The 20,746-nt window shown below is 41.1% G+C and overlaps 1 protein-coding gene across 1 annotated transcript; it reads right to left on the reverse strand.

Moving 5' to 3' along the window:
* Positions 1-1,820: 1,820 nt before the first annotated feature.
* On the reverse strand, positions 1,821-20,011 carry GFPT2 (glutamine-fructose-6-phosphate transaminase 2). Its single transcript, XM_068959504.1, has 19 exons — positions 19,791-20,011; positions 14,556-14,663; positions 13,805-13,903; positions 12,982-13,107; positions 12,344-12,402; positions 11,705-11,839; positions 10,275-10,336; positions 8,645-8,724; positions 8,225-8,342; positions 7,309-7,472; positions 6,683-6,778; positions 6,474-6,571; positions 5,996-6,116; positions 5,476-5,633; positions 5,224-5,338; positions 4,643-4,770; positions 3,771-3,938; positions 3,201-3,362; positions 1,821-2,697 (listed from the first exon to the last, which is right to left on the reverse strand). Exons 1-19 carry the CDS (start codon positions 19,795-19,797, stop codon positions 2,653-2,655), a joined length of 2,049 nt encoding a protein of 682 aa, XP_068815605.1. The 5' UTR covers positions 19,798-20,011; the 3' UTR covers positions 1,821-2,652.
* Positions 20,012-20,746: the final 735 nt, after the last annotated feature.

A 20,746-nucleotide genomic window follows, 5' to 3' on the forward strand; every position in this document is an offset into this window, starting at 1 on the left:
AAAAAAACATAAGCTTTCTATACATCTCTCTACCTTGACCTTAGGACTGCTTGTTTCTTAAAACAGGTGGTGACCAAGAATAGACTTGATGTGTTTTTCCTGCCTCTCCTAGGAAAAGAGAGCAAGCTTTCTTTTCCGTTCTTTTTATTCACGCATGAGATTTAAAAAAAAAAAGCCACAGTTTTATTTTGCAGTTTTATTTTAAATAAATCAGTTCAGCTAGCCTCTGAAGTGCACTGCTGTCAGCTTCCTGTAATAGCTCCTCTATTAATATGAGGAGGATAGTAATTCTAGAGAGTTGGAGGCACCCTTCTGTTACCTACTAAAGCAGGTCAAATATTGAGTTACATGTCCTGGGCATCTAGGTCAGATTATCACAGTGCTTTTAGTTATGATTGGGGTTCTTCTAGGTAGTTATAAAAAGTAATTATCAGAAACGGCTCTATTACAGCAAGCTAGTGTACCCCTTTCAAATTATTAACCTACGTTCTAAACATTTCAGTTTAGAAGCAAACCTGCAGGGGGATGTCTTGTACATACATAAAGAAAATGTTTAGTCAAGGATTTAGATGAGTTATTAAACAAAAAACAGAAATGAAAGAGATCATTCCTGATAGTTACAAATGACTACAGACCCTCATGCATATATCTACCTTATTTCTTTGAGGCCTATTGATGCTTCCTGTTGCTAGTTCACAACTAAAAAAGTGTGCCTTTGCAAATAGATACAGTTTGAGACCTGAAATCTTTAAGTAGGGCCTTTTATATTAACAAAATTCTTATTTTTCCTTGATTAGTACTTGCTTGAAGGTGTAAACAATATTTTTGTTGCTATTGAAATAGTTTTTAATGTGCCATTATTTGTAAAGTAGGTACTCTATTAAAATGCAAGTTTATTGCAATTTTTTTCTTGGCCTAGAAGGCAACATTATGACCACAGACAGCAAGTGTAAAATATAGACATAGCTTCCTGTTTCAGCTCTGGGAAAGTTCTTCCCATTCATTTACATCAGAGGAAGGCAGAATACAAGCCTCAGTCACTAACTAGTATGAACTGTAGTCAGAACTATAGCCAAAGATTCTACTGCCGTTTTATTAAGTGTCTGGTGAAGCTTTTAGCTAGGAATGTTGTACGGTTAAATTACTCCGAAGAGTCACCTAGCATTTAAATGAACTCCATCACACCAACTACTAGTATTTACGTCTACTAGACTAGCAAGACTTACTCATTTTCCTCAATTTAAAGTCATTTTCTTCCAGTCATCACAAATAGGGAACTGAAACCCAGATCCCCAAAGGGAGGTAGTGGTGGGGACACGAAGGCCTGGTCTACCTAATTTTTAGCATGAGATTCTACTAGTAGCATTCCTAAAGTCTGAGTTAAGGTACCCAAAAAACAGAGCTCACAACATCCAGCCTGCTGAGCAGGGAGAGCTAAAAGAAAAACTGAGGAGCAGTCACCAAATTCTGCTTCTCCTGTACTCGTGTGCCTGGAAAAAAGCGTGATATGGAGCAAACTACCAAAACCCAACTCACTGTTTTGAGATACAGCTGCTGGAGAAGGAGAGTGACGTGTGTTCACCTTTGTAAAAGAACACGTGGCTAAAAAGAGATCTGTAGGACACAAAAACAAAACAAAGTAACCCACACACGCCTACCTCAAGCAACAGAAGAGAAAGAACTCTTGATACCAGGGTTTAGGCAAAGCTAGGGGAGCACTGTCTCTCCTACTGGCATAAGAGTATTGCAGTATTGTATCATGTTCAGACTGAAAGGAGGAGGAGTCAGATGGGAAAAGAAAAAAACAAACAGCAAGAATTTACATCATCTTTTCTTTAATTGCATAGTAATTTCATCGTAAACTCTTCAAACAGAAGTATCGCTTGAAAGACATCCAGTTCCCTTATTTTGTTGCACTGTACATGTTATGCAAATAAGAGCTGGGGCAGCATACAAAGCAAACTGTTGCTCTGGCTTTTCAAATAGTTCGTTGAAAGAAGCATGACTTTAAGACATAGCTGGCAATTTACAGCCACAGAAGAGCTTTGGAACAGACTGGTTAAATACAAACACAGATGCAAAGTGGGAGGGCAAGCCGAGGAGGAAAAAGGACAACAGATTTGCCGTTTGAGGCTGAAGCAGGAAAAACCTAACAACCAGACACAAGTGTCAGTGTGCTCAGTATTTACATTCTGAGCATTATCAATGCTACAAGATAAGCAACATACTTAAAAAAAATAACTTAAAAAAGCTATACAATTGTACTTATAAATACTATATCTTTAAAACTAATTAAGTAGTGAAGGCTAAAAAAAATGTTCACAGTTGCTCTAATGAGAGCTCTATATATATATTGCACAGTAGAAAACTTCATTCAGTATACCATGTGTAAACAATGATTTTTATCTTCTCCTTTGGCAATTTCAGAACTTAGAGGAACGTTTGCTGTGAGCAAAAGCACTTGGGTACAAGGCACATCAAAAGCTTTTAAAGCTGCATAAAAAGAAGATAAAGCCTTCTGACACTTTCCAGTTAGCATTGTCATTCTCTTTAGAAAAATGTGTACCTATCAAGTTTAAAAAAAACACCACACACATTTATAGAGTTATAACTTAGAGGTCTGGTGACAAAAACATCCACTTTTCTTGGCTGTTATTCTACGGTAACAGATTTGGCCAAATTTCTTGGAAAGTCCACCTAGAATGAAAAGACAGACTTTCAGTATACGACAGTAAAACTAACATTCTTCATCTGACACTTAATTTCATATGTGCTTTTTTAGACTTCCTAATATGTCTAGATAGAGCAGAACTCATGAACACACACTGGAGACTATTGATCTGCAGATAATGACTCACTGTTGAAGTCATCCTTGCTTCCAAAGCCCTGCTAAGGTACCCTGTGCAAAACCGTGTTTGTTAGGTACCTTAGGTACAGGGTACCTTTGCATTCTTAAAGAGTCAGAACTAAGCAAATTATATTTCTGAATTTTTTTGTTTTTAAGGATGCCAATTACAAAAATAGAGCTGAAGAATTGGCACTAAAGTGTCACTTCTACTATCACAGTCACTACCAGTACCCCTAACTACTATCATAGTTCCTTGTTAGAGATGCCATATAACTATATCTTTCACTTTACGCTGGTAGGAGGAAGTTCACAACTGCTCTAACTGGATTGCCTAAATATAGAAGGCACTTACATCGTATCCTCTGAGAACAGCCAGGTGGAACGAAAGCAATTGGAGGGGAATAACACTCAAGACTCCTTGAAGGCAGTCAACCGTATGAGGCAGCTCAATTGTTTTGTAGGCAAACTTTGAGCTTTCTGTGTCTTCTTTGGAACACAGAATGATTGGGCGACCCTGAAGATGAGATTTTAAAGAGTTAGTGAATATCTGGGTTAGAAATACTTTGAGATACTGGTTCACGGCACGTCTGTAATATGTTTGAAGACACTCGATAGTAGACAAGAACAATGTCAGTCTTGCACAACAGCGTGAGTGACAAAAGCCATTACGTAAACGAGACTTGAATGTTTTCGTCCTGTAGATTTTTAACATTTTTCCACTTGCTTCAAAACCAAAACACACTCACATGCAGTCAGTTTTCTGTTACTGGTGTCAACCTTTAATGACAAATTGTGATGCAGATGCAGCACCTTACTTGCAACTTTCTAATTAGAAAGAAAAAAAAAAATCCTATTTCTGAAGCACAGTCAACAGCAATACATTTCAATGTGCACATTCTCTTTTCCTATAAGGACAGCTTACCTGTCGAGCCGTGATCTGTTGCAGAGCATTCTGGCATTTGGTGAAGCAAGGATCCTTCATTATCACCATGATAACCGGCATTTGTTTATCTATTAGGGCTAATGGCCCATGTTTCAGCTCACCAGCCAGGATGCCTTCAGAGTGCATATAGGTGATTTCTTTGATTTTCTAAAAAGCAAGTTCCAGCAAGTTGCCCATAAATCAAATGGGAAATAAAGGCCAGAAGAAGCCAAAAAAAAAAAAAAAAAAAAAAAAACCCAAAAAACCGAGGCTACACATTTGCTGCTTCACTACAGATATATGGTATCAAGTTGACATTTTCAAAGATCATTTAGTGTCTATAACAGACAAGCTCATACGCTGAGATTTCTAAGCGGCGTTTGCCCATGCACTTGCATTTGCAGATAAGCAAGAAGGGAGTAACCAACAGGAAGTTTACTAACCTAACACCCAGCACAAACTTCAGTAATGCAGTCTGCCTTTACCTTTTCAATCTTCTGCGAGACATGGATAAACATCTGTTCCACCAGGATGTTCATTATATAATTTAGCAGTTTCCTGCATGAATGTCTCATTGAAACACCAGCACAGTGTTTTTATGAGGATTTTCAGACAGTGCAGCATTTTAAGGTTTTATTTTAAAATACATTTATTAAACAGTGCATTTATTATGGGAAAGAACCAAGAAAGTGATATTGTATTGTAAGTAAGGTTGTTCATCTTATGTATGTGTTCAATCCAATAGGACTAACTGCTCTAAGTTAGAGAACTCAATTTTATGGCGGCAGAATTAAATATTAGAAATAAACTATGTTGCCAAAAGCTCAAAAGCTGATTTTAAATAACATTCAGAGATTTCAAGAGGTTCATACCAGAGCTCCTTCCAGACAAGTGGCGTAATTATATCCACGACCCATAACCAGCAGTGATCTTTGTTTGTACAGTTCAAGAGCCAGATCATGTATCTTCTCATCCAGGGACAAGACTTCCTTAATCATCTCTATCAGATCACATAAAAAGCACATATAAAAGTTTCTATCAATTGGAAGAAATAGAATTTACTAGTTTGCTTGTAGCAGGATGTTCAGTGATTTATTATGGCAAACATAAATCAGCTGTTAATTCTATTTTTGTAACTTCAACTGTGGTTTAGTATGCCCTGTCCAGCCTTATTTTCAGTAACAAATTTTCCAAGCAACTATTGGTTAAAGCAGTGTCCATACATCCCATTTGTTCAAAACTTGCTTTAGAAATACAACTATCTTAAAGTCAGCTTGAATTAATTTCCTTTTATCAATACTGATTTGAAGTGAAAGGCTCTAAAAAGTATAAACTATCAAATTAAGTCAACTCAGATAAGGAAGAAACATTTCTAAGGATCTCAGAGTCACTTAAATTCTTCAAGAACTCCCCCCCTCCCCCACTCCTCTCTACCCCCAAAACTTCAATATACCTGGCAATGATTGTAGTCCGCTAATGATTTCCCGTCTTCTTTTTTGCAAGGAAATTCTGTCTTCAGACATCATTAGGCCAAACATTACAAGAGACACAAACTGGCTGGTATAAGCCTGCAGACAAAACAAAACATTTAGCAGCTAAGTCTATAGAGAGTTAGCATGTTCTCAATCTGAAGGGCCACAATTAAAATTTTAATTGGAATCCACCATGGTAAAAGCATGAAAGTCAAACAGTGAACAGCAGTTACCTTTGTGCTTGCCACACCTATCTCAGGGCCTGCATTGATATGTACACCGCAGTCAGTCTCCCTGGATATTGAGCTTCCAACTGTGTTTGTGATGCCAACTGTTAGAGCACGACGTTCTTTACAATACCTCAAGGCCATAAGTGTATCTGCAGTTTCGCCTAGAAAGCATGTATTCACAAGTTGACATTTAAGGCTGTATAGGATAGTAATGGCACCCAAGCAGCTTAAAAAAAAAAAATCTATACAGGATTACTCTGTGTAGCTCTAGAAATCACATAACTGCATTCACACTTACAGAAATGCAAAATACAATTGAAAATAATGTTCCAGCACTCACTCATTGCCTACATATTTGAATCAAATCTGAAACAAAACTTGCATTCAAGACAGAAAACAGATAATCTGTTAGCCGCTGTCCCTCTTTGCAACATTCTGACAGGAATAAATTGTATTTGTTGGGTGTTTTTTTTTTCCTCTATGATTTTCATCCAATTGAAGACAAACAGTAGAAACAACTCACCTGACTGACTTATAAAAAAGCACACGTCATCTCTGAATACAGGTGTGTTTCTATCCAGGAAGTCACTAGCAAGCTCCACCATCACAGGTAACTCAGTTAGTTCTTCCAGTACTTGTCGAGTCTAAATTCAATCAGCACACAACATTTATTAATATTGCCACCCATATGAATCTTGACATCTTAAGAGTGATAATGTAATGAAGATCTAATTGGATCTTATTTTAGAAGCTGATCGTTACAACTCACCAATCAGAGCTTCAACACCAAGATGAAAAGACTTAATTTCTAGGACAGCAGGTAACAACAGAGAAGGATTAAGAAAGAATGTAGCATAAAAGAGAAAACTGTAATAGAGTATCAGACCCCCAAATAAAAGGCCAAGTATGAGATTTAGAAAGGAAAAAACAAACAAACATCTGTTGTCCAAAAACCCAGCAGCTAGATGTTATATATGTATCTTAGCTAAGGCTGAACGTACAGCTACTGCAGCATGAAAACTGGTCCCACAGCCAATAATGATCAGTCTTCTGCATCTTCTGATTTCTTTCAAGTGATCTTTCAGACCACCCAGCAGAACTGTAATTATAAACAAAAGGAAAAACATGTATTAATGACGTGTTTTATTTTCTAGTTATTATATTTCAATTTTACTGGCTTAGAACAAGCATTCAAGTTGCACTAAGTTACCTGTGCTGCTCGCAAAATTCACCCTGCCTCGCATAGTATTGACAACTGATTCTGGTTGTTCAAAAATTTCTTTTTGCATGAATGCACTGAAGTTACCTGTTTAGAAAAACATTACACAGTCATGCTTATTTACGCAGTTTGTTATTTCAAGTCTATTATAATTACAAAGATAATTTTTAAGATGACCTAATGTAGCAAGCTGATTTAAGCTAACTTTGTTAGCTTAAACAGAGGTTTAGGAAGAGGTGAGAAGAAAGAAGGGACAGGTAGTTTGCTCTGTTAAGTTGGTTTCATTTTCCCAACACTAACAAGGTAATGGAAATTCTTTTTAAAGAAATTTCTCGGTTCCATTTCCATCTCAGTTCTTTGTTTACAATCCAAGTTTGGTAACAACATGTTAACATTATTTAAGTTTTCACTCAATATTGAGATCAAAGTAGTACCTAGGACTCTTTTCTGAGACTGAAAACGGGTAGGGTCCCATAGCGCCCATCTTCTCCTCGACTGCAAGCCCAGGAATCGCCAGCTCCCAGGACAAATAGCACAAACGTCAGGTCTATTTACTACATACTCAGTCAGTAGTTTCTCATCTTTGACTATATTGAATTACAAGTGTTTCAACCCACCCTTCATGATTTGCTGCAATTCCATCTGCAAGGTCTGGATGGCCCGGGAAGGATCATCACTAGCTGAACGTTCAAGCCGATGGATTGAAAGCTTCCCATCAGTTACTGCTGCAATGTCGTCATCTTCTAAGAAAATTACTCTGTTGGTGTGCTCAATGACAGCACTATGGAAAGAAAACCAAAGTGAGACAAACCTGCCATTTCAGTAAGAAGTGGTAGCAGCACTCCTCAAAGCAAGTTTGCCTCCATACCCACTTCCAGCCTCCCTTCTATGTTCCTCTTGGACAAAACTGTAGGTAGAGCCATCTTAAAGGAGATGGCTCCATCTGCTGCTCCTCCTGCACTCTCATAGGAACCCATAGCAAAAGGCTTGGGGAACCACTGCCTCTCACAGCAGCAAATTCCTGCTGATCTTGCCTCCAAGTGCGGCAGGGGCTTCTGCCAAGTCTTGAGGTCAGGATCTTGCTTCTGAGAGAGAGAGACGGACACCGAAGGAAAATGTGTCCCTAATATCCAATTCCTGCTAAGCTGGAACGCCCTCATTGTTTCCTCCTCTGAGCCCTAGATAGCAGGATTAACATACCAAAACCCAGACTAACCTGTATTCTGCCCAAATACTGTGCTGATAGTGACCATCTGTACTCAGCCTGCCTTCCTGCACTGAATGTATTTTACATGGGAGGCAAAGAGGTTAGTAGATTAGCAGGTAGCGCACCTGCTTCCAACTCAAATACTGATGTCAAGCCACCGCATTTATCACGTATCTTAGCGTGTGGGCTTTATAAAGCCATCTAGAGAAGCAGCTGTCCTATCAGAGAATGACTGCACAGCAGCAAGACAGCTTAAGATTTCCAGAACTATGTCACTTCTAGACAAAAACAACGTCCTGAGAAAGGAAAGTTAAGTACTTTACTACCTTGCGTCTGAGGCAAAGAAAAATTCTACGGCCTTATCCCCAACGGCATGCAGGCAGGTAGAGCTGTCCAGCCTTTTCATTCGGGAATTACATATATTCTTTACATTCTCAATATTGCCTATTATAAAAAAAAAAAAAAGATTGAAATGCAGAACTAGACCATTCAAGTTAGATTACAGACTGTACAGATTCAAGGTATCACAGTTGCATAGTATTTCTGGAGGGGGGGGGTGAAGGGAGGATGCAAAGACTGTTACATGAGCTACACATTCAAAAGTACAAAAATAGAATATCTTTGTTACTAATTTGGGGCATCATCTGGCAGTTTTATAATTCCAAAACCAATTAACCTCACTTCTAGTCATAAAGTAGCAATAATTTTAGCTCTTAGAAATAATATAATTGGGTTTATCAACTTACATGTCCTATATAAAACAGGAATCTGTTCAGTGGAAAGCTTATACTTGCTTCTAACCCCAATAAGCAAAGGACTTCCTCTCCTACAAAGGGAAATTCACAAGTTTATGAAGAGAAAGCTGCATGCAGGAAAGTCAAAGAACATCTGCAAAGCTGAAAGACGATATCCCGTCTGGCTGCCTAAGTAAGATGAAGCTCCTCCACCCTCATCCTAACTCCATTAGGTGACAGAAATTATACAAGTTCAGCTAGTTCTGTAAAATTCTCCAAACCTTACCTGAATAAATGCCATATGCCTAGGCGACTTCTTCCCCCACCCTACGATCTACGTTCAGGTGGAGGGACATGAATTACATTTCCTTCCAGTAATCACTAAACAGCTTAGCACAGGTGCCTTTTTTTTAAATAAACATTCTTCCTCTGCCTGTCAAGTGAGCCAACAATACACCTCATCATTCTTTACTTTTAGAATACTATTCCACCCTTCAGCCTTTTAAGCTCAGAACCGTCAGCCTTCATTACTGCACCTCTGAAACTCTGGAAAAGTAAGATCACTTATAGAGTTACGAGTCACATTAAAGAACTTTTTTTTTTTAAATGAATAATTCATCCCCCCCCCCCCCCCCCAATAACTCAGATTACAAATTTAGCTTCTCTTAATCCCTTCATCCCCAAACTTGTGAACTTTACTATTCTGTATGTGGTACAACACGTTCTCTGATTAAAGTGCTGTTACAACTCGCTTTTTCACAGTTTTAATATATTCCCATCCTAGGGCACAGAAGCAATAGGCTTTTTTATCTTAGGAAAAGGCAACCTTTAATTCCAGTGCTGCCTCACTTGCTACTTTAGTATCCTTACATTTCCTGAAAGTTGTTTTCCAAGTCATATATAAAAGCACAATTTACATAGACAAAACTCATGAATGGCAGCCAGAGACCACTATTTGTATAAACTTTAACATGATGAAATTTTAGCCAAGTTGAACATACTTCTCCCACTCTTTAGTCAAAGTGAAGTAAAAATGCAACATACTCTCTCTTCACCTTTTTCTACATATCAGAAACATTAGCATACTCCTAACACAACTCTGTTGAGAGGCTGTTACAGATGAAGGGGCAGACTACAGGGCTGAGTTTGTCGGTAATAAATTATTCTGCGAGTGTCAGCTGGATGATCTTCAACTAAAAGTTTATTTGCATGAATCAAGAACACATCATCCGTTTTCTTTTCACTATGGTGCTTGCATCCCCAAGAGTGACAGTGTCCAATTTATTAACCGGAAACAAGTGAAAGATTACACAGAGAATCAATGTTTTGTGAAACCAATCCATTGCATAGGGTCACTGGAATTCTGTGATTTGGAGTTTGCAGAGCTCAAATTAAGTTATATTTAATAGCTCAGTGGAGCTTTTCTGGATTTCACAAGGATTCCAGGAGTGCAAACATCCACCTACTGAATTTTAGTTAAGCAAGTACTTTTTGCTCCCTGGTAAGCAGACTTGGTCACACCATAAGTCTACTTAAAAATAAGATATTAAATTATTGAGATTTTAAGGATAAGAGATGTGAGCAATAGCAAATATTTATTACTTTCAAGAGCATGAATTATACGTAAAAGATTTTTACTCACCTGGTAGCAACAGCTTCACCTGGGTAATGGATGCTCTTGAAAACCAATGCAAAAGCACCTTCCTGAAAGCCATGCAGACAGATGAGGAGAAAATCCTAAGCAACTCATCTCAACGAGTCATGTGTCATTAAACCAGGGCCCCTTTTCCTGATATGCCTCTAAGGGAAAGCTCATTACTGTTATCAGGAATTCTCTTCTTGGAAGGCAGACTGCACCTTTAAAGGAATTAGTCAAGAAGCAGAACAACCTAACCAACAACCTAACCTACACATACAATGCAACAGCTGAAAGCTCAGGAAGTAAGCAATCAGGCAAGGCACTTCAGCCTCTTTTATAAATAAAATAGCTTCCAATGCAAGAGATCTTAGTGGTAATCAACATAAAAATTGTTTTAGAAGACTGCTTTTTAATAAGAACATGCAGGTAGGTTTTTCCTCATCATGCATCTTAGGCTAAAATTTTGGAGTTACTGCTTCTAATTTAAGAAGGAAACTCTCACAAAAGAAAAAAAAAAAAAAAGAGCCCTCCCACCTTAAAAACAGAAAAGGAAGGGAATATTTACTCCTCTTAAAGGGACTCCAGTCTGGGACTACTCTGCACTTGTTCTGTAGTCAGGTGAAGTCACCATTCCCCTCACTAGGTTTCTGAACTATGCACTCTGACCCAAACAGGCCCGCCCTTCACGTGTACTCCCACCCTGCTCTAGGAGGGATCCTATAGAACTGCTTTAGAGAGGAGAAAAGGGAGTTGAAAAGAGCATGTGAGACTGCAGGAAAGGGGGGAGGGGAAGACACATCTGCACGGAGACTGGGGCAGAAAACAAAGTAAGATTATGCCAAGTTTGCAATGCATCTATCAACATTTTTTTTAAGAAGTTAACTTACTAAGTAACTGTAGATTCCCATTTCACAGTCTGGGAACCAGCTAAGCCCTCAGTACAGCTTCTTGGATCTAACTCCAAACATGTGAGCCAAAGCATATTGTTAGTCTAAGCTATTAGATAGACTTGAATCATAGTAGTGTTTTAACGTGATCGGAACAGCCTTTAAGGGCACACCGCCCTTTATGAGAGAGATTTCAACCCACAGAGGCCCCTGCCAAGTTTTTTTTAATTAAGTTGCTTCATAAAAAACTGTGATAACCTCTTGCTTTAAAAAAGGAGGGAGGGAGGAAGCAAAGAAAGTATTGCTAATGCAATTTTAAATTTACCATCAAAAAGCCTTTGAAGTTTCCAAAGTTTTATTCTAATTCCTTGATCTATTAAACATAATTCAAAAGCCAGGAAGCATTATTTGCAACACCTTCTAAGGAATGTTGCAGAGGATCCAAATGCATGAATGCAGAATTTTAAGGAACCCCATAAATAGTTCCCCCTTTAGCATGGGGGGAGGAGGGAGAGAGGGAGGGGGGAAAAGGACCTTCCCACTTACCAGCTGTTGAATAACTCTTTCTACCAAGGCTGAGAAACTGGTATCCTCACTCTCTCTGTTGTCATATACATATTTGATCAATTTGGGGATCGTTTCTGTATCCGTTTCAGACTCGAATTCATAACCTTTGCTCTCCTGAAATATCATATAGGAAAGTAAGAGGGGTTTTCATCTTCAGGCAAGAAACACAAAAGAGCCTTTCAATTGTCTCCTACCAGAAAGGGCACAGTAAAATAGACTGCTCAGAGCTTTACATTGGACTGGTACATGTATATCACAGTAGAGAAAATAAAGACTTATCTTGTCATAGCTTAGTCTTTTGGAAACACAGCAGTGAGACTTACTTAGCTTCTGTTAAGCACCAAGACCCAAGGGAGCCCAAAGCATATACACACACACTCAAACAGTTTGAGCACAATGCTGTTGTGATCATAAGCACTTTGCATTCAGGAGTGCAAGAACACATTGCACTTCACCAGCTCCCAAGTATCTTTATGAGGCAGCCTCCTGCATGGTACTATTTTACCGCTGATATACTGAGAAATTTGAATTCAGACCCTAACAAAGGCATGAAACATCTGAAAGTGGGTGGTAGGGCATTTACTTTATAGCTTTATAATTAAGTTGCCACAAACTCACCAGAAATTTTCTCAGGTCCTTATAATTTGTGATGATTCCATTATGGATTACGACAAATTCTGAAAGAAAAATTCAGTAATAGAAAACTAAGGTATTTAACTCAGTGCACAGGAAGTTAGAGAAAATAGCTTAGAAGTACACTAGGGATTACTTGTAACAGTTTTCAGACCCCAGTTTATCATAACACATATGAGAGAATGCAGAAGCCTGGAAATTTTGAAGGCATATAAAAGGCTGTTCCTAAGCATCAAGACAGTTTTTAAACTATATCTAGCAGAATAGCACCAAGTCATCTCTCAGGTGAGAGACCATAAGAATCTCCCTTTTCCAGCCCAGACAATTTGATGCGCTTACACTCAGTTTTCTGAAGTCTTACCTTTTAAAATAAGAATGTCACCCACTGACTAACTGGAAACAATTTTCAGAGAACAGAGCTCATTAGTCTTTTACAATGTTACTTTAGCCTTGCAAGAGATTCTATGTTATCATAAGAGCGTCTGACCTGAATAGAATTGCAACAGCTTAGCCCTAGTATACAGAATAGATACCATCATATTAGTAAGAAGACAGGCTATTTGCACTATGTAAATTCAACTATTTCAAATTCACACAATTCAAGTGCTACAGAGAATACCTACCGTTCTTTTTATCTGATCTCTGAGGATGGCTGTTTATTGCACTGGGTGCTCCATGCGTCGCCCAGCGAGTATGAGCTATTCCAAAGTGTGTTTCAAAATCTGCTTTTGAATCCAGGCTATCTTGTTCTACACACAAGAAATTAGTTTTACTGAATATTTAAAGTTGAGTCTGCCTCACACACAAACACAACTAATAAAACTCCAATAATTTTCACAGGCAAAAATTTAAAAGCTATCTTCCACCCTCTCGTTTTAAACTACTTGCTTTCTTGACATTACACTTCAGATGGTTCAAGTTACCGTGATTAAAACTTTGCCATGAATCAAGCATTTGCAGCCAACAGTAACAGATAGGCTAACAAATCACATTACTATAAATCATAATATAAATGCATTAAAATACAACTTCAGTTCTTCATAGATGGAAGCACTGTGTAAAACACTCTGTGATGACAGCCAGCTGCTTAAATGCTAGTGAATTCTTTCAGAGTCCATGCTCTGACATTTCAGCTACAAAGTACAGAAATCCTCTGAGTAATATAGCAAGGGAGCCCAGGTCTTAAAGAACACAGAAGCAACCAAAGAGGGGGAGCAGGCCAATAATTTCACAGTTCCATATCTGAAGATTAGCTTGCTTTGCAAGTGCAGATTTTGGGGGGGGGGGGGGGGGGGAGGAATGACACTAACTGTCATTAAATTACACAATGCAGTTACTACTACTGGTATAAAGCCCTAACACTAACTTCACAGTTTGACTTTCTGCTGAGATGCAGATATGATATCATAGGAAGCCAAGGTAAGGGGTAAATTTTAAGATACTTACTGTACAACTCTTCTTCCAGGGCCTTTACTTTTCCTCTTTTCTTAACTAGTTTGATGAACCTTTCTTTATCTTCATTATTATTTCCATCAATTGCCACACCTACAATTTAGGACACAATTACAAGCGTTATTTAAACCATGAAATATATTGGATGGAAAGAGGTGGAGAAAATACAGACAAGCACACACAAATACTACAACAACAACTTCAAAATCTTCCTCCAAAGGAGTATACTTGAAGTCTGACACTAGATTTGAGTACATACGTGCACTAGTCAAACTAGATCAAGCCTATATCCACTGCATAGATGAAAACATATACAAAAGTTATCTCAAATTTTGCCCAAGGACACACTGATATACTTTGCCTGATGACACTAACTAAGTCAAATTAAAAAGCAGATTTAAGCTTCCGCATCTTCTTACTAGAAGACACATACGCAACAAGGCTTGAGGCACAAATCACACGACCATGCCTGAAGGTGCTCTTCCTCACACTGTTTGCTTTGCTTATGGGTACTAAACCTCAACCACCATCTGATTAGACCTAAACACCTGACTTTAAAGTCCAAAGAAAAGTTGGAGAGGAAACTTCAAGAATGAAGATAAGGGGCTCTGATCTTTCAATTGGCAGTAGTAAAAACAAACAAACAAAAGAACAAACCCCAAGATGCAGAAGTTAAAAGCCCACGAAGAGTCACAACCAGAAGCTACTGGTTGCTAACATTAATTTGTCGATTAAGTTTAAATACCTGCAGAGTCATAGCCTCTGTATTCCAGCCTCTGTAATCCTTTTATCAGAGTCTCAAATATTTCCTTCCGAGTCCGGGGCACTCTGTAGTTCAGATAAGCAAAAATTCCTGTTTAAAGAGGAAAGGGGAAGGGAGGGGAAAAAAAGAAGCAAAGATTTTTAGTTTGTATCCCTTCAAACTGCATTTAAAGCCTTTCTACATTAGCATCACAGAGGCGTCCCAGGAGAACTCCACTTCCCACTTTAAATGGAAAGAAAAATTGAAATACAACAGATGAATGCTGACCATCGTTTGCTTCAAACAAACACACACAAGCTTTCATAGCCAGTTTCACTCTTCCTATGTTACCCACCAAGAGTTAAGCATTTGAGAGAGTTTAAAATTCTACTTTTCATGAAAGCCGCAGCTGAAAATGGGAACACTGATCTATTTTGTATCCAGATCTAAAACTAGACATTCAAAGAAGGAATATATTCACTGGTACTAACACAAGGAGACTTTTGTAACCAAAGTCAAGGCCCTGAATGCTCAAGGGTAGGTAGCAGGCACAACATCTATTTCTGAAAGGCTCCAGCTTAATCTGATACGCACCAGTCACTTCAGCAGGCAGAGAGTAGACATGAAAATATAGAGAAAGGGCAGAAGTCAAAAGGGTAGTACAACAACGGGAAGAAAGAAGATACAGAACAGGATCACTCAAAAAAAAAAAAAAAGCCACACACACAAGCATTCACCCTTTGCAGTTTCTCAGCACAACCCTGCCTGCCAATCCCAACGCAAGAGACATAAGATCCATTTACCTGCCCCACATGATTCAGGCCAGCTCTTACAGAGGGATCACAGAAAAGATGTGAACTCTTTGCTTGCCTGCTTTGCAAACAGACAGTCTAAAAGAGTCCACAAGTCCGATACCTCTTCTCTTGAATAAGCCAGTCATCACTAAAAGGTGATTTTATTTTTTTATAGTATTCTCACATTTTTCTTCTTTTTTTTTTTTTAAACTGAAGTTTGGGGGGATGCTGTTGTAACATTAAAAAAGGTATAATAAGGGTCAGCTGCAAAGAAAGACACAACCATTACTTTCCTCTGTTTACTATTCTTTCTGGAACTTGTACGTTTATAAGGATAGATTAGGCCTTGTTATTAACTCTTATCAATCTGTACCGCAATAGAACAGAAACTAACTTCACTGTTTCAACAGTTTCTTCAATCAACAGACCAGAGCAAGTCAAACTACTGGAAAAAGAAGAAAAAACAGACTTCTAGTGTTCAATAGATAGTAGTTCAGGAAAGCAAATTTTTTAATAGAAAAAGGCTTCATTAGGGACTTAACAACCTTCTCCCCTCCAGTTAAGGATTTTGAACTGTGACTGGCTGCAGGAAGAAGCTATTGTGATACACCAGTAACTCTTATAAATATTGTTGTGAAAACTTTGTTGTTTTTTAAGCCATTAATACTGTTAATTTGACAGTGAGACTAAGGGTATTACACCAGTCCTGGAATATCTCTTACGGGTATGGAGGGTGGAGAAATCCTTTTCTGCTACAGAGGTGAGATTTATGAGGAGACTAGTCGAATCGTTTCCAGAGTGTCCAATATTAATGGAGATATCAAGACAATAACTGCATTTAAAGAGCTGTTTAGGTATTTGAGCACCTTCTAAATACTGTTCTTCATGGATGCTTTGAAAATAATGCCTCCAGTTATATAAAGCCACCTTAGATGGAGAGCTTGTTGATCATTTTTCCAGACCGACATTTACCGTTCTCTGGCACTAACCACGAACCTCAAGAGCAGCATTCTTCAACACAAGTTTCTCAACATCATTCCTAAACATTGCTACACATCTCATTTCAGATCCAGCTCTACTTTCTAGGCCAGATTTCACAATGAATTTAAGACACATCACGCTTGTACGTTCCATGTGGCATCTTTGACTACATAGAGCTCCAGGAAAAACCTTCCTTTGGGACTGTCTTTACAATGCTACCAGTGTGCTGCAATTGTTAAAGGATCCTTGTTCCTAGGGAACTCTAGCTGTGCTTGCACACATGCGAACGAGAAGACTCAGAAGTCACTAGAGGCCATTACAATGAAAGCAATAGCTGCAGCCTGACTTGTCAAATATATTACAGACTCTTTCAGTTAAGGGAAATAAATCTTCCTCTCAACACGGTTTCCTCTAGAACTTTTTTCTGTTTCATGATTTACCCACTTGCGTATTTTCTTCCCTGCTCAGTCATCATTTTGGCTAGATTTAGAGCACATTGCTTAACTCATTTAGAAGCCATATTTGATAAAGACCTCTTGTAGCCTAATTCCTTCTGGAACCACACCAGTATGACTGATTCTTAGTTGAATCATACTCATAAAGAGATGTCTGCGATACCAATAAGTTACTTTATAATGGCCTCCCCGAGCTATTCGATGCTCTTTCCAACAGAGCTTGCATTCCTCCTCCCCAACAGGAATCTCAAGTTCTTTGGAAGCTAATGCAGTTCTGAAGTGATATGTATTAAGGTAATTTTTTATGGGTCAGCACGGTATCAGCAATGAAATACTTTCCCAACTCATACATACAACAGAGACTCCAATGAAAGCATTTAAGAAGCACTTTACTAGAGCACTGCTCTCTTGACCTCAATGCTAAATTTACTGTTTACCTTTCCACAATCACAGGGTTTGCATAAAAGCATCGACTAGATCAATCATGATGTATAGCTTACCTTTAGAATCAGATACTCAAAACAGAAACAAAGGGTCATCAGAACACTATTAAAACTAGCTTTAATCAGGTACAGAAACTTAAAGTAAGGCTCTCCCTTTACGTGCATACCAAGACCTTAGAGTTTCCCTTTTCCCTTCCAGGACCGCAAGCTCAGTGTCAAAAAGAGGAAAAAAGTTCATTGGGTATTTTTGTGGGAAAATTCCACAAGAATACTTGTGATTGCAAGATATCACCAAAATCAAGGAGGGGGCAGCCTATACTTAAAGGCTGAGCAAGAGTAATGAATTTTTAAAGTAAAAGGAAGCCTCTGTTCAGTACTGGGGTAAGCATGTTTATGGTGTCAGAAACTTAGTCCCAGATTCAGCTTTGTTTCCTGATGAAGTGGATTTTGATTTAAAACTGGTAGACGAGTTTTTTTTTAAAAAAAAAAAAAAAAAAAAAGGAGGGGGAAGGAAAAAAACCCACCCACACACAGATAAAACATTGTCAAACCCTGCATCACCTTTGCTATACTGCCTTTGTACACGTAAGCATGAAAATATTTCAACTGTTTCCTAAAAAGTATACTTATGTCAACGTTTAATGAACAATGTATTTTTCCAAACAGAAAACTTACATTTCTGACATCAGGTAGCATATGAAGACGACGACGACAGGGTCAAAAAGTAAAACAGTAATTTAAAAATTGTTGGCTGCACAGAGAACCTCAAGAACTCCTGCACTTTCTACAGCAGATTCAATATAACATGAAAGATATCCTGTATCTTCACGCTAACAACCTCATGTAAATCAGCCTGGATTTTTAAAAAGTATCTGGGAATTGGAGCAGCGACTCCTCAAAACTTTTTCTTTCAGTAGCATTTCAGTCCTAACGCTTCTTTGGAACCCTTACCCGTTTCGCTGTCACTGAAGGTGCTTGGTCTCCAAGTGTTGATGGGAATGCAGTGCTGGGAACAAACACTATTCCCACTGCACTTCATAAATTATCCTTTGCCGTTTCGTACTCAGCCAGTTACTCCACCCCAGGCTAGTTGTTCGACTAAACTCATTTAACATTGAGAACATCCCGATTTCTCAATCGATATAAGCCCAAATGTGTTAAGCTTTTGCTACAGCCCTTATACATCTCAGTGCTTAGTGCTTGCAATCAATATCTTCTGTTTGCGTAGGCAGGGAGCCAAGTCTCTCACCTGAAGAGATTTTACTCAGGAGACAAACTCAGAAAGACCTTTGTTTGTTTTGTTGATAGCAAGTTAAGAGTCACCCAGATGCTCAAACAATATTATCTCATGTTTCCATTCAAGCAGAAGCCCCTTGCTAGATTCCTCGCTCTTTCTGAAGTCGAGATTAGAGGATGCGAAGGCAGGGAAAAGATACCTAGTTCATAAAGTATGTTTTAAGAGCAGTAGCTAGCTCACTTTCAGTCTGCATCTCACAAAAGAGCTTTCAGCATAATTGCTAAGAAATATAAACGCAGATTCCCCCTTTTTGGTGGAAGTGTCATTTCAGACCTGAGAGGAAGTTTAAGTGAAGTGTAAACGAAGGGATAGGTAAGTGTAAGTGAAGGGACAGGTTTTTACTAAAATTTCCTCCGTAACTAGAATATATTCCATTAGCAGCCTTTGGATCCATACTTTGATTTTTCTCTCATCCAGAGCATATCTAAGCATTTGTATGCATGACGTGGGTATTACCTTCACCATCTCATCTTTATTAGGGAAAGGAAGGTACATAAACTCGTGTCAGCTAAGAAGTAGACTCCTCGACGACCTTTGTTTGAAAGCCACAAAGCGCCTATCACTGTAGTCGGGACCCGAGACACAACGAGTCCCCAGTACCCGGGGGAGGGGGTCAGGAAAGAGAGCAAAAAAGCATCAAGAAATCCGCCCAGAACGGCCCCCAAAGCCACCGAGGGGTCAGAACAACACGGTTTAGCTCGCCAGACCTAAGGGCGAAGCCACCAGCACACGGAAGAGTGAGGCTGGGGGGCGCGGGGGAGGGAGAAAGGCAAGTTTCCGAGAGGAAACGGGCGGGGAGCCTCGGCGGGGGCTTCGCCTTTACCTGGCGCCACGCGAGGCGCCGAGAGCCGGCCACGCGGCCCCACCCCGCCGCTCCCCGTCCCCGCCGCACCGATGCGGCCGGGACAAGCCTCCGCAACGAGCGGCCGCCAGGAGGGGCAGGACGCCGGGAGCCTCGCACCTCCCCGCTGTCACCCCGAGCCAGGCGCTACTAAAAATAAAAATAAAATAAAGTGGCTCTTGTGTCTCCCTCCCCCCCGCCCCGCTGCCCCGCATCCCGAGGGGAGGGCGCGACCGGCCCCACACACAGCCCGCTTTGTCCGCCAGCACCTCGCCGCGGTGGGCAGCCCCCCGCCTCGGTCCGGCCCGCAGGACGAAGGGCTGCGGCTCCCGCAGCGCAGCTGGGAAGGGGGCTGCCCGCCGCTCCTTCATGCCTCCCCTCCCGGCCGGCGAGAGGCGCCAGCTGCGGTAGAGCCGCCGCCACTCACCACACATGGTCGCGTCGCGTCGCCTGGCCCTTCCCGCTGACAGGAACCGAGCGCGGCTCCCACCCGACGGCCTCACCCGGGAACTGCCGCCGCCTCTCCGGCTGCCCCGGCTCTTATAGCGCGGCCGGGGCGGCCCCCGCCGCCGCGCTCATTGGCCGCGGGAGCGGGGGGCTGCTCCGCCCGGGACCAGACCCGGCCGAGGAGGCCGCCCGGGGGCGGAAGGCCGGCCGGCCGGCCGCGGCCGTTTCGCGCCCTGCCTCCTCCCCCGCTAAGCCCTGCCCCGGCCTGGTCGGCTCCCCCCGGCCCCTGCCGGGCTGGAGGCGCCCCGGCTCGCCCCTTGCAGGAGCCGCGGCCGATCCCCGCCGCCTCCCCCGCCGGGGCTTCGTCGACCGCGCCGCGGCGGCAGGAGGTGAAGCGCGTCGGTTTTGTCGGGCACCACAGGGCGCCGTCGGCGCGCCCGTGCCCAGGCCGCTCCCCTCAGGGCCTCGCGGGGAGAGATGGCCCCCTTTTACCCTGCCTCTTCGGCCACAAGCGTTTAAAACACGCGCTTAGCCGCCTTCTTGATTTGCATTGAGAAAGGCCAAACGCACCTGCGTAAGCGCCGGGTTGAACAGGGGCCCAAGGCGAGGGCCGTCGTCCTCCGTCTGAGGGAGCGAGTTTCCCGGCAGGAGCAGATCGACCCCTCCGCCGGCCGGTGTGCTCCCTCCTGCCATGGCCATCGCTCTCCTCCGTTGACTTGGAAGAAGGAAACTGGAGACCAGCTCCAGGAGCCTCCGTTGGTGCGCTTCCTGGACTGCTCCCCTCTTTCGGGAGAGGCCCGCGGACCCGAGCCTGCCGCCGCCGGCGTCGCTCGCAGGGCGCAGCCGCGACCGGCAGAACGGGCTCCAGCTTTATCTTCTTTGAAAGAGACTTTTGATCTCTTATCTCAGGAGGTCTTGTCTGTGCAAAGGGAATGG

This window comes from Struthio camelus, chromosome 13 (genome assembly GCF_040807025.1).
Source record: "Struthio camelus isolate bStrCam1 chromosome 13, bStrCam1.hap1, whole genome shotgun sequence".
NCBI classification, from domain to species: Eukaryota; Metazoa; Chordata; class Aves; order Struthioniformes; family Struthionidae; genus Struthio; species Struthio camelus.